Source organism: Antechinus flavipes, chromosome 5, assembly GCF_016432865.1.
Source record: "Antechinus flavipes isolate AdamAnt ecotype Samford, QLD, Australia chromosome 5, AdamAnt_v2, whole genome shotgun sequence".
Lineage (NCBI taxonomy): Eukaryota > Metazoa > Chordata > Mammalia > Dasyuromorphia > Dasyuridae > Antechinus > Antechinus flavipes.
The window spans coordinates 243898718-243913223 of record NC_067402.1 but is presented as its reverse complement, the minus strand read 5'-3'; the positions used below and the strand labels follow the sequence as shown (position 1 = coordinate 243913223).

General features: G+C 35.7%; 1 protein-coding gene across 1 annotated transcript in view; it reads right to left on the bottom strand.

Moving 5' to 3' along the window:
• NAV3 (neuron navigator 3) overlaps positions 1–14506 on the bottom strand; it is a 426206-nt gene that overhangs the window by 303902 nt on the left and 107798 nt on the right. Inside the window, exon 9 of the mRNA XM_051962478.1 lies at positions 1752–1867. Within this exon, the coding sequence (XP_051818438.1) occupies positions 1752–1867 (116 nt within the window). The remainder of the gene's footprint in view (positions 1–1751; positions 1868–14506) is intronic.

Below are 14506 nucleotides of genomic sequence, written 5' to 3'. Positions count from 1 at the left end.
AGTCACTGTACAGTCTTTAAGTTTCACAGAGTCAGACCTACTGTCTTCTGGAAAAGTAGCTTTCCTTCTAGTTTGCCAGCTGATCATTGCAATGTCAAATTTTCTGATATAGTGATTCTTGAACATTTTTAAAAAATAGCTTTATCTTCTATGAGGAAGTATTCTATAATCTTGGGAGATACACTTTGAATTGATCTATCTCCTCATCATCTGTGCACAAAGAAGTAGGCAAGGTTGGATGGCAAAATGATACTCTACAGCAAATGTGTCAAAAAAGACCATGTGGAGACCATAATAGCTTCATACCATCAAATCAGATTAAAATGCAATTGGGAAATATTTTACAAAATAAATAAAAATATAATAAGATATAGATAACATGAAATTTTAAAATAAAGTCAATATGGGATCCAGTAAATCAGCATGCCAATGGGACTTCAAAGGCCCTTTACTCTATCCCCACCCATTTTAGAATGAGGCATAGAAAGATTAATTGTATTATTGGTAGCCATCTTGAAGGATAGGATGAGGCAGAAAAGGGGACAAAAAATGGGGAAAAAAAGAAGTTACATGACAGCTTTATTATATGTTTAAGAGGAATAGTAAAATAGTATACTATGTTATGGAAATTCTTGTTTTATTCCATAAATCAAAAATAAAATAAATTTTTAAAAAAAGAAAAATAAAAGAAAGATTAACTGATTTGTCCAAAATCAAATAAGAAATTAGTGGCAGACCCAAAATTTTACCTCAGTTTTCAAATGCAGTACTCTTTTCACACTTTCATGGAAAAGTGGAAAATATGCTATCTTTAGAATCAGAAAGCTTTGTTTCAATCTCCCTCTTACTACTTCCTTCTTATGTGATCTTTGATTAGTCCCTTGAGCTCTGCAGGTATCAACATCCCTATTTATAAATTGTGGGGGTTGAACTACACAATCCTATAATCCTCTATATGTCTCATCATTGCCATATATATGTAAAGGGCCGAAACTCTTGAGTTCATGCACTGAGTTCGGACAACTGAGCACTTAAGGCTAATTATCGATTGGACAATACTCTATTAACGTCTGCTTGGAAAATGGCCCACTCCACTATTCTGTGCTAGCTCAATCTGTTGGTGTATACAGAGAATTGGAGGAGGGATTAGAGGGTGGAGTAAGACAAGCCAGAGTGACCTCTGGCCGGAAGACAAAGAAGAGAGGTGTGGAGATTCCTGTGTCTATTCCTCTCACTTTGACCAAGAAATAAAGTCAGGAAATCTTGACTCTGGCTGATTCTAAAGTATCCAGGGTGCTAACTCGGGCTTCACATATATATGTGACTTTCATATCCCAACTTGAGTTTCTGATTTCTGTAGTCACAGAATCTTTAATTTACTGATAGATTCCCAATTAGGGATATTTTGCTTTTTGCTGACAGCATTCAATTTGTCTGAAGTGAGTCATTTCTTGAAATTCCAGTTTCTGAAAGCCTTATTCACACAAGAACAAAAGCTGATTTCTTAATCAAAATAGTCAGGGCATCTCAAAGAATCTATTTCAAAATTGGTCCATCTTTCTTTCCCTCCTAAAATCATAGTCTAGGATAATTAGGAGGCTACCACAGAGCTATCTTGAAGTGAACACTGCAGGACTGAGATAAAGATAAATCAAAACACCTACACACACACACACACACACACACACACGTACACACACACACACACCCCAATTCTGAGGACTGGCCTCCCCATAAATTATTGTACTTACCAGATATCTCCTCTAGGCACTGTTTGGCAGTCTTACTATATGATGAATCTGTTTTAGTAGGACTGGTGCAGGATTCCATAGGGACTACAGTGGTACCTTCATTTTCTGAATGTGTTCTGAAAACAAGAAAGAAAATCAGTTAAATCTCCTTCAGTCTTAAGCATCAACTATAGACATCAGTGATAGATGAGACTTATTTCTTATCACAAAGAATCAATACCTGAAAATTCTCCACCAAAGAGTAAAGAGGATCTTTACATTAAGGACCTTCCAGTACTTCTTAAGAGAATGTGAACACTTTCCATATTCAAAAACTTGTATCTGAGAGGACTAAGAGATTTCTCATTTTATAAACATATAAAGTACGAGAAAAGAGTATATTTACCTTCAAAGATCTAGTAAATATAGTTTATTTAGACATTTATTTATTAGACATTGATCTTTTCTAAGCTCTGACAGAAAAAAATTAATAATCATAGAGTTGGAATTCCCTTCAGCTATTGTTTGAGAAACAATCAGCTTGAGGATGTTATTTTGTGACTTATTAAAGGCATCTTGCAAAAATTCCAACAAGACAAACAAAAGCATTAATATTTCCCACTAAAGATATTTTTCTTTGTAAAAGCAGATCTTTTATCAAATTTAGTCCTTTATGTCTCACTGTAGTAAATTCATCCAACCATAGGTTATAAAAAAGAAAGAAATGGATTATGAACAAAAACATCAACAGAAGATATTTCCCCAGGATAGTAGTTATCATATGTAATTTTCAAAATGATGTTATAAATAAATCCAACATGTGAGTTAAAATAAGCATTGTACCTCTCCTAAAGCCACAGAGATGGGCTATGATGCACTTGATACCAGGGGCTTAATAAAAAGCCAAAGTACTGAAAAATGGACATCCTTACAACTCCTCTTTTCTCACTCTTTAATATTTCTGAGTTCCATATGTATGACATAGAAGAAAATCAATTTAAGCAGTACATTGCATCCTTTTTTATATTCTCTTTCTGACTCATATATTTTTGTGTTTGGGAGTACAAGAAACATTGGAGCATACAATTTTCTGCAGAAACTCAAGAACTGATTCCTACTTTAAACAACCTCTCCCAACATTATGGGCTTATAGGTATGGAGCGTTGAGGGACCTTAAGGGCAGGTAGTAGTTCCATACTTCCCTCATTTAGCAGATAAGGAAATTGATACACAAGACTTAAGTAACCTGTTCAAAAACATAAAGATGACAAGTATCATAGTCAAGATTGTATTTAGATCCTCTGACTCCAGAGTAAGCACCCTTTCTAATTTACTAAAATACCTGTGATTACATCATTACTCTGAAATCCAAAGATTCTATTTCCCCACTTTTCTATTTTTTCCCCTTTGTGTATTGGTTTATTATTTTTATTTGCTGTTTTTGAAGATTTTAAAAAACATATTAAATGAAAGCATAGATCTTAAAAAATAATTTCTATTTTGTCAATAACTTGGAAATTTGATAGCTCTAAAAACTGGAGGAAAGTCATAATAACTCATACAAAGATCCAAAAAAGTAACAATCCAGTCCAAGAATATATTCTAATCCAATTCATAAAAGGCACAGTAGTAGATGCTATATATGCCATATAAATGAGAAAACAGTCCAGGAACATATGTTCTGATACAGTCCAAAAATACATGTAATGAATCCTGTCTTAATCCTTCTCTATACTATTTCACCAAATGAATTAAAGAAGGAAGGATGATAAAATTCATAGGAAGGTTGTTGAGTTCAAGCCAAATTCAATATTATTATTGTGGATCACTGATTGGGGATGAATTTATTACAATATAAAGACTTAGATTTAAACTTATATAATTTTTTTCTTTAAGAAGAGATGGGAAAATATATTTCACTTCTTCCTTTACAGAGGTAAAGAATTGGAGAATGAGAACATACTATCAAGTGTAATTGATTTCTTAAAAGACGTTGTTGTTTTCTTTATAGTAAAGGATGATTTCCTGGGGAGGTGAGTATGGAAGGATTGTATTAAGAAATGAAAGTTATGTAAAGAAAAAAGATATCACAGAAATTTAGAGAGTTAAGAAGAGGAAAGGGAAAAGAAAGAAGGAAAGGGAAAAAAGAAGGAAGGAAGAAAAAAGGAAAGTAGAAAGGAAGAAATAAAAGAAAAAAGGAAGGTAGGAAGAAAGAAAGGAAACAAAGAAGGAAGGAAAAATGGAAGTGAGTGGGATGAACTGAGTGACGACCTCTCAAAAGAATATGGCCATAACCTATGCCCTAGTTATGACTTGAGATTTTGCAATGGCAAGTTGAACTATAGTTTAAAAAAGCTACAGGTGTTCATTTAACTTAGATAAACTTATATTCCTCTTATGTTCCCCATACCCCCTTTTATTAGCATTTAAGTGCCTAATATGATAAAAAGTTATGTCATTGACTACTACTCTTTGTTTCTGGGATAGATTTTTGTGTCAGAATGGAATTCCAACTACCAGAATGAGAAGAAGAGCCAGGAAAAGTTATGGTCTATATAAGCTTGTACTTTGCAATTTGTGCTTTGTTCTCCTTTACTGAAAAAACCTTGTCTGTTGGGAGTTGCCCTTTCTCAAGAGATGATAATAAATCCTTTTTTGCTTTCTTATTTTGAGAGTCTTTGACTTTAAGTTAGATGGGGGTCATAGCTATCTCACACAGAAGGGAGGATGGAAAGGAAAGCAGAAAGAAGACAGAAAGGAAGAAAAGAAGGGATGGAGAAAGCAAAGAAGGGAGGGAGAAGAGAGAGAAAACAAATTGTGTATTAGTGTATTTATTAAAAATTCATTTCTATGTCATGATTTTTTATTTGAGGCTTTGAACTAGTATTAAAGGCAATACAAAGATAGAGAAGTTTAAGGCCTCTTTTCTCAAGGACCTTAATGTAAATCAATCCATAAACATCAGTACCTAAACATAATGTTGTGTAAATTTTGATTGTACAAAGAGACAAAAATCAGTCTTTGTCCTCTAGGAATTTATGCTCTAATGGGGGAGACAAAATATTGCTGCTTCCCTTCAGTCATTTGTGTCCTCTTTGTGACTTTATTTGGGGTTTTCTTGGCAAAGACACTGGAATGGTTTGTCAATTCCTTCTTTAATTCTCTTTACAGATAATGAAATTGAAACAAACTAGGTAAATTGCTTTGCCTAGGTCCTATAATTACCAAGTATCTAAGGCCAGATTTGAACTCAAGAAGATGAATGTTCCTGACTCCAGGCCATGCACTTTATAGACTGTCATCTAGCTTAGCTGCCTGCTAACAAATAGCTACAAAGCAAAATGTATGCATGATAAATGAGAAATAATAACAAAAGAAAGATTAAATGAAGCTTATTGAGCCATGGAATGATGAGTTTGGAAATCTCTATTTCCTCCAAAAATAGTATAAAAATAATAACAGTATCACATCTAGGAACAAAAGGAATATATACATTAAGGCACAAGAACTTTTAGTCTTAAAGAGGTACCTCGGGCCCTTAATCTCTCTAAACCTGAATGAGTTAGAAGCAAAATAAGTCTTCTAACAGCCACTTCCTTTTTCCTCTCTTATAATGATATCAGGTGCTACATTTCTGGTATATCTTTATTCACAATTTGTCATAATTTCAAGGCTTGAAAGTATAACATTCAAAAGTATAAATATATCTTTCTTTTCCCACCCTCCAAAGCCTTCACATGACTTTGTGGTCAGCACTATTCTTCTCTGGATAATCTCTAAGCTTTAAGGAAATGGAAAAATTTCTTCTCCTTACCAAATAAATAAATAAAACTCAATATTTCTACTCTAGGAATGCTTAGATTCCCTAAGCTTCAAAAGCATGATTATGCTAGACTTCTAAAGATGGCCTTTTAATTACTGACTTCCTAAAAAAACTTAACTCAAATATCACTTTCTGCAGGAAGCCTTCCCTAGTCTCTCAGTCTCTTCCTTTACGTTCTATTATTACCTATCGGTCCTGTATATCTCCCTGTGTACTTCATTATTTTCATGTTTGTCCCCCCCCCCACCTTTAGAATATATTGCTTGAAAGCAGAGATTGATTGCTTTAGCCTTCTTTCATCAAAGCTTCATGACTGATAATTTACTAATAACTGATAAAACTGATAACTGAATAAGAGAACATTACATTGGACTTTCAAGATCCTAGGTTGAGCTATTATTCAATAAACATTTATAAGCTCATGCAATGAGCAAGTGGTAAGTCTTAGGGATACAAAGAAAAGAAAAAGATAGTTTCTGCTCTTAAGGTAATCTAGCTTAACACTGTCAAACATTTGTTTTGATCTTGAAAAATTAATTCTTGTACATTTAAATCTTGACATAAAACAAGAACACTTCACAATAATCCTCAACTTAATATTTTGGTTAAAGGAAGTCTGTGGGGATAGGAACTTGAAAAATAAAAGCTGAATACCAACCATAAATAATAGTCCCTTCATACTGCCTTTGAAAGGTGGGGTAAAAGTCCAATAAAGAGATGGTCTTCAAAGTCAAGAATAAGTTCAGATCTTGTCCTAGACATGCATATATGAAAACTGACTTTTGAAGTGAAAAAACTAGAATTTGAAGAATGAGTTTAGAGTAAAAAGTAGAAAACTTTATCTAAGTTAGAATCTTCCTTTTAAATTAGAATGGAGTACAAAAAAACTCAATAACTTTAAATGATTAGAAATAGTAGAACAAATATCAAAAAATTAAAACAATAGGAAACTAAGATCTACTATCAAAAAAAAAAAAAAACTGACCTGCAAATTGGATCAAATGAGAGATAATTTAAATATTATAGAGCTCCCTGAAAACCAATAAAACCCTAGATATCATTGGTTGAAGAATCATAAATTTAAAATGTCCAGATCTATCAGCACTAGAAGCCAAAGTAAAAACAGAAACACTTTTAACTATATATACATATACATACATACATGCAAGCATGCACATATACAGACATGTACACACACTTGTATATTTATATATTTGTATATAAATATATATATATGCATATACATGTGTAAATCTGTATATATACATATATATGCTTATAGAAATGTCATTGGCAAAATTTAGAACTTTAAAGTCAAAGAAATTATATTGCAAGTATCCAAAAAGAAAGTTTAAGAATGAAGGAATCACAATTAATTGCCAGAGACCATGTCCTTGGGATCAAAGAGCTACATGCCCTGGGAATCAAAGAAGAAAACACTTTCCCACACATTCTGAAACTATTCATCCCAAACTCCTGAGACAAGATAATGTGTGTTCCAGGCAATTGGCCCTATCAGCCCAGGTGCGAGATAGCGACCAGGCTCCAGGATGTCTGCCATACATCTGGTGTAACATTCCTTTTACTTTACAGCCCCCTGTTCAGAAATGTATTTAACCAAATCTTCTTCACTCATTAAACTGAGACTTTGTTTCACCCCAACTGGTCTCCCTCCTCATTTCTAACCCCATTACGTTTCAGGCATAGCCTTACAGACAAATTCCAGTCATGGGACCCGCACTTTGATGACCTGCAGGACGGGTCAATTGGCGCCCAACGTGGGGCCCCAAGACTGGACATTTGCCCGGCAGATTAAGAAGAGGTAAGAAGAAGCTCGTCCGGCCGGACCCCTAAGAAGTCGCTCTACCGCAGAGAGCCCCGCACACTCGCTCCACAGAGAGCCCCGCAACTGAAAGGTGAGTGAATCATCTGCCGCATTCATGGGAACTAGAAAGACGAGTAAATATTCCCCGTCAGGGATCTTTGAGATCCCCCCCTCCCCCTGTCAAGTCTATCTACCCCCCGCTTCCCAAAGTAGGGACTCCCCTCACAGAGAGCAATCTCGCATACCCCGTCTTCCCCGCCCCCCAACCTAAACTCCCTGTAAAAACTCAGAATGCCCTTAGTGCCTCAGAAAGCGAAGCTGCAGGGTATATTCCACCTCCTTACAGCTTGTCCTTTCTTACTGCCCCGATAATTAATTACCCAAAACGGTGAGACCCTTGAAGAATATTATGTGTTATATGTTTGTTTAATGTTGTAACTGTGTAGTCTGTGTGATGTGTGCTCTATGTTCTGTGTGATTTGTCTGTTTTATTGGTTGGAAAAATTTTTAAGAACATCGTTGCAACTATGCTTACTAAAACGGAGCTCCATGTCTGTCTGTGTGTGTCTGTGTTAAAAGGTACCAAGCTTGTAAGAGATAAGGATTCAGCCTCTGTGTGCAGGCTTAGCAAATATCAAGAAGCTTGAAAAATCTTTCTCTCTCTCTCCCTCTCTCTGTCTCTGGCTGACTGCAGCAGCCTGTGAGACAAAGGGAGAAAAGTGAGAGAAAGGATTGAAAGGGATTTGGAATTTCGGAAAGTTAAAATACAGCCCCTAGTCTGTTTTTGCTGATTTAAAAGCTTTGTCAAGTTTAAGAACAATGATTAAGAAATTTGGGGATTGGTTGTTTGAAAATTTGCTTGTGATTTTAAAACTTTTAACCTGTTGTACTAATTTGTAAGTAAGGAAAAGCCTACTAGAGTAAAGAGCAATAAAATTCAAGGTCAGCCTGGCCTGGGCAATAAAAGCTCTGGAGATAAGATGCTAATAGCTGTTAGTAGGAATGTGGTAAAAAAAAAAAAAAAAAAAAAAACTTTTAAAAACAGCTGTATTAGTTTGATTCAGTTTGTTACCTTCTGAAATATATTGAGTTATTTGTTAACATAAGTTATACTTTAAAACCAGCTCTGCTGGACATGTGTGGGTTTGGATTATTCACTATAGTATGAATCTTACAGGTTTTTGAAGGGAAAAGGAAAGAGGAATGCAGGTGATTTAGGAAAGACTGATTAGTAGGGGCAATTAGAGGTTTGCATGATTTAAGGAAGGTGAAAATCTTTTGAGAGTAGGTAAAGAGATGGGGGAGGGAGCCACCCACTCCCACTGCCTTCTGCTACTTTACCAAAGGAGCATCTGATAGGAAAGTTCTTTAAGGAGATTGTTCAAATATGTAGCCAGGGAGAAAGAGAAAGTTGGAAATGGATAGATTTGGGAAGAAACCTGATATTGGGAAACTGATGGGTTAAATCTTGATAAGAATCCCCATTAGGTAATTTGAATGGGAACCTGAGGGAAGTTTTTTTTTTTTTTCAGGGGGCAGGAGTGGGGGAAGGGTGGCCATGTGGAATCCTCTCCTCCCCTCACCCCCCTGAGTATGTTCCTGCCGCTTTTTTTTCTTATCTGATTACAGCCAGTTCAGCAAACTGATTTTTAAGGACATACTTTTAGGTTAAATTGATTGAATATTTGTTTCTTGATACATAAATATTTTCTTGGTTGAGGAATATGGTCATAAATGTGATCCATACTTTGGTCCGAGTATTTCTAAAAGTTTAATTGCTATGTTAAAAAAAAAAAAAACCTTCTTGAATTCTTTTATGTGGACTTGGGTGTTTTGTATAAGTTTAAATTGATTGTATTGGGTCATCCTGAGGTTATTTAAAGGGCCTCTGAAAATAATAGTTTTTTTTCTTTGTCCTTTTGAAAATGTTTCTGTTATGGACAATATGCAATTTGGGATTATTTTTCTATGTATTGGGTATTTTAAAAGCAAAATGATTTGTATGTATAATGTTCACTCATGTAACATCTACCCAGATATGATAATTGTTCTAAGTTGTGAACTTACTGAGACAAAATTTCTTTCCTACCCAGATATGATAATTGTTCTAAGTTGTGAACTTACTGAGATGAAATTTCTTTCTGTTATTATTACAAGGTTATGATAAATAATTGTTTAAGAGTTATCAGAAATTTGATTAATGACATCTGTTATTGGAGGTAAAAGTTTTTGGCTTAGAGTTAATTAGTTAATGCTATTTGGGAGTTCTAAAGCTCCACCCTCTGACAGTTACTGGGACAATTGATTGATATGCTGTTAAAACTCAACTGCTTATGTTATGTTATAGTTATGTTCTTGCATTTTTCCTTCTGTAACTGATCTCTCTGATCAGAGCAATGGTCAATAGAAACTGTTAATGCAATTCAATTATGTTATGCCTTTCTATTTTCAGTCTGGTCATATGTAATCATTGTATCCTAAATGATTGGGCAACTAAGTATTTCGCCTAATCATCTGTCTGTTACTGGATATTGGTGTTTTGTTTCTTTAAGGTTTCTACATGATAAGAGGACAATTAACAGGGGTCTGTGAGACCTCACTGATGTTACAACTTGGGACTGCACCCGTTTGCTTGGCCTGTAAAGCAAACTCATTTCTTCACATAGGGAACAATTCACTTTGGCCTCCTCATGTTTTGCAGCAACCTGATGAACTGAGTCTTTCTATCTGAGACTGATCTAATCTTTATTTGCTAGATTTGTGTTTTTGCTCTAGATTTTGGTCAAATTACAGATATTGGTTTGCTTCTGGAACCTGGATCAGCTTTGATCAGCTTTGATTGCCAGCATGACGCACCCACTCTGCAAGGAATGAGAGCCTCCTATCACTTCACAGCCTGAAGCAGCAGTTTTAAAATGAGACCATGGATTGGACCCTGCATCGAGTGTACTTTGGACTGATATAAGAGACTTTCGAAATGGTTGATGACTGACTGTTAAACCTTGCCTGGATCATCTATTACTGTGTGCTTAAGACTTGATATGGGATTTGTTAAAACTGTGTAATTATTGCTGTTATGTTTGAGGGATTTTTAGGAAATGCTACTGTATTAGTCTGTTATGTATAGGGATTTTGATTCACTCCCAGAATTTATATGGGGAATGGTCATTCGATAATTCCTTTCCATGAGAAGACAAAGGGGGGAGGAAGAGGTAGAACATTGGAGAAACTGGTATATATTTTTTCAAAATACCTGAAAGAATGGGAACACCCAGCTTCTATTCACTTTGCCTTAAGCACTTTTGCCCCACCCCCTATCTCACTAGTTCAGATTGAATTTGGATGCTTTAGTCTTAGAATCCCTTATTTTGTTAAAACCTCAACATCAACGAGCCCATCGGAGGCTCACTGAGATTTAATGACCAATTGCTAAAAGAGCCTTGGTACCGACGGGTCAGGTCTAGGCTATGCCCCCCCTTTCAGCAGGCAGTGGTCTAGCCAATGACGGGATTAGTGTGACCCCGGGTGGTGGATGCTTTGAGGTTGACTTATTATTTTTTAATTTTGGAGCCATGGCAATAAGACCACGCAAGTGCCATGACGGGCAACCTCGAGAGGTCAGGCCACCCACTTAAGACAGGGTTCGGCATGGCGTACCCCCGAGTTGGTATGGCTGACCCCTATGACCTAAGACAGCACTTGGTGGCATGCATCCTCCTTTCCAATGATTGGTGATACTAAGACATTGTAACATTGGTTGTGTGTCAACACTCGCTCCCCACAACCGGAAGCCGGTCACATAGCCTAAGACAGGCCTCCCACCCGTGCATAAATAAAAAATAAAGGGGGATATGCCAGAGACCATGTCCTTGGGATCAAAGAGCTACATGCCCTGGGAATCAAAGAAGAAAACACTTTCCCACACATTCTGAAACTATTCATCCCAAACTCCTGAGACAAGATAATGTGTGTTCCAGGCAATTGGCCCTATCAGCCCAGGTGCGAGATAGCGACCAGGCTCCAGGATGTCTGCCATACATCTGGTGTAACATTCCTTTTACTTTACAGCCCCCTGTTCAGAAATGTATTTAACCAAATCTTCTTCACTCATTAAACTGAGACTTTGTTTCACCCCAACTGGTCTCCCTCCTCATTTCTAACCCCATTACGTTTCAGGCATAGCCTTACAGACAAATTCCAGTCCTGGGACCCGCACTTTGATGACCTGCAGGACGGGTCAATTAATATCTACACTAGGTTTGGCAATAACTACTATTAAAAAGAAAATTATTTGAATATGATATTCAATATACTTAATATGCTTTCACCTTTTTTTCTGTTCTTTGTATATGGAAATGTCTATTCATTTTGAGATTCAGAATAACAAAAAAATATAAAATACAAAAAAATCAATAAAAATGCAATCAACAACTGCAATCCCACCAAAAAACAAAGCAATATAAACACAAAAACACATTCTATCAAGTTTTTTAAAAGAAAAACAAATTTTTAAAACTGGATCATTTGTACTGAAATATCTTAAAATTGGGGAAAATACATTGACTGGTAAATTTTAGTTAATTTACAAATTAGAATATAAAAGAAACTACTCTGAGTCCACACATTGTAACCTGGACTATAGAAAGAAGGTCATTGTCACTCTGATCAGAATCTTAGTCCTTGATGAGATTTTTAGCACAGATAACCTGATATGGAAAAGAACTATAGATTAGATAAAAATGAGTGCACCTTGCTTCAAATCTCATTTTGTCATTTACTACTATGTATGTAACAATACAAGTAATAACCTATTTTTTCTTTTATAATATGGGGAGAATAGAAGCTGAATTAGATAATCTCTGTAATTCCTTCTCACTCTAGTTTTTTGTGATCTATAATCTGATCCTACAAATCCCATTTCCCAGATCTCCAGTCACAGGGAGCCCATTTCCATCATTTACAGAAGAAAATAAAGAAGAATCAAATGTAATCAACTAGCAATGAAGCCAACCACTATTTGATGAAGCCAACTTCCAACAAGCTTTCTAAACTAAGTTATGAGGTATATGTATAGCAAAGTTTCACTGTTTATAGGCAGAAATAGTTGTATTCTATACCCCAGTTCCCCTTCTAGAACTTTCTCTGTGCTCTATCTAAAAATACTGCTGTGTGAGGGAGTTTTAACTGCCGCAGGACACACAGCCATATTTTAGAAATGCAATAGTAGTCAAGCGTCATCCTATGACAAATAGTTGATATGTTTCAGTTTTTGCTGATGTTTCATCCTGTTCCAGTCTACATTTTAAGTCACAACTGCAGCTGAATATCTTAACAATAGCCAAAGAGCTTACAGGAACCTTATCTACATGATTGTAATAGACTGTACATTTTAAAATTTCTCCTATTACCATAGGACTGCTCATTCTCTAAGAAAAAAAAGCCAGATGTAAGCCAAAGTTACTAGTCTAAGCATGTCATAATTATTATTTGGTCATGTTTGCCTTTATTTTTTTTTCTGACTGTGGAATAATCAAAAGTGAATTATCCTGGATTCTGATATTGCTATTTACAATTGGCTTTCTGGAGAGAATACTCTCTAGAAGAAGACTGTTCAAATAGCATAGTTTTGGGGGAATCAGTGAAGTTTCTCATCTGAAGTAAGCTGTTTTGGGCTAACAAGATGAAAAGCATAAAGCTCGGATGGTCTTGACCTACTTGTTATAATTAGACTTGAGCTTCTGGTATATAAGAGAATCACAGAACTTAAAATATCTCCTAGTCCTATTCTTTGAATCCTATCTACAATATTCCCCTAAGTGGTCATCTAACCTTAACATGAAGAATATTTGGTTTTTATTTCATATATATTTATATATACACTTATATGTGTCTTTTGGATGGGGCCCCCTACATTTTACATTTGAAAAAACTGAAGGTCTGTTAGAATTCTTACAAGGTGCTAAGTCACTGGAATTGATAAAGACAATAATTACCTAATTTAGCATGGTACTTAACAGTCCTCTAGTTCACTAATGAACTTAGTACTTATTAGAGTTTTTTTTTTTTTAACACCTTTAAGATTTACACCTTTAAGAGAGCATATATAAAGCTAGGAGCTTCAACCAGGATGGAGTCCAGGAGATTCATAAGTCCAAGAGACAAGCCCACTCTCAGAAGTAGAGTCAGATAAATTCCTTCTTCCATCTTTGTGCTGGCTGGAGAGATTGGGAGGGAGCTACAGGTTGAAGCTAGAGAAGCAAAGGATGAGCAGCAAAAGTTCTTGGAACCAAGGAGAGAGACAGGCCTCTAAGAAATCTAACTGGGCCCAAGGAAAGAGACAAGACTTGGAAGGAGAAAATAAAGGATTTGGACTTTAACTCCTGACTGTGTTTGAGGTGATTATCACTTTGAACTGAAATTAAGGCTGCCTCCAGAAGCTCCCCGAGAAACCTGCTCCCAGAGAACATTATAATTTAGAGAAGAATATTACAAGGGTCAGTGAGACAAAGTAAATTTCCTGAGGTATGGGCAGAAACAAGATTTGAACCCGTTTCGAAAAATCATGACTTCATTTTACTAATGATTGCATCCTTTAATATATAGTAAGTTGCTTAGGAGCAGGAGTTATTTCATTTCTGTCTGGGGTCAATAAGTGACAGAATGGATAGAATGGCAAATCTGGAGTCAGATTTGAGTTGAAATCTGACTTCAAACACTTGGTAGCTGAGTAACACTGGGCAAGTCACCTAACCTTGCTTGCCTCAGTTCCTCATCTCTAAAATAAGCTGGAGAAGGAAATGGCAAATCATTGCAGTTCCTAAATGAGTCTCAGAACTGAACACAGAGTAAGTGCTATGTAAATGTCAGCTATTGTTATTTTTATTGTTGAGTTATTGACAACTAGCATCAGGGAACTTTTTAGCCCCATCCTTCATCTTCATCTCTCACTAAACACAATTCATTTTTTTTTTTTTTTTACTAATGTTCTATTTGGCAACAAGATTTTCTTTTCTGTTGAACCAGAATTCATTATCTGTATAAAGCTTCCCTAATTATTTTTATTGAATATCATGGCAAAATGGTCTAAGATAATTTCCATGCTTGAACTAGATAAGGAGTGGTGGTGGA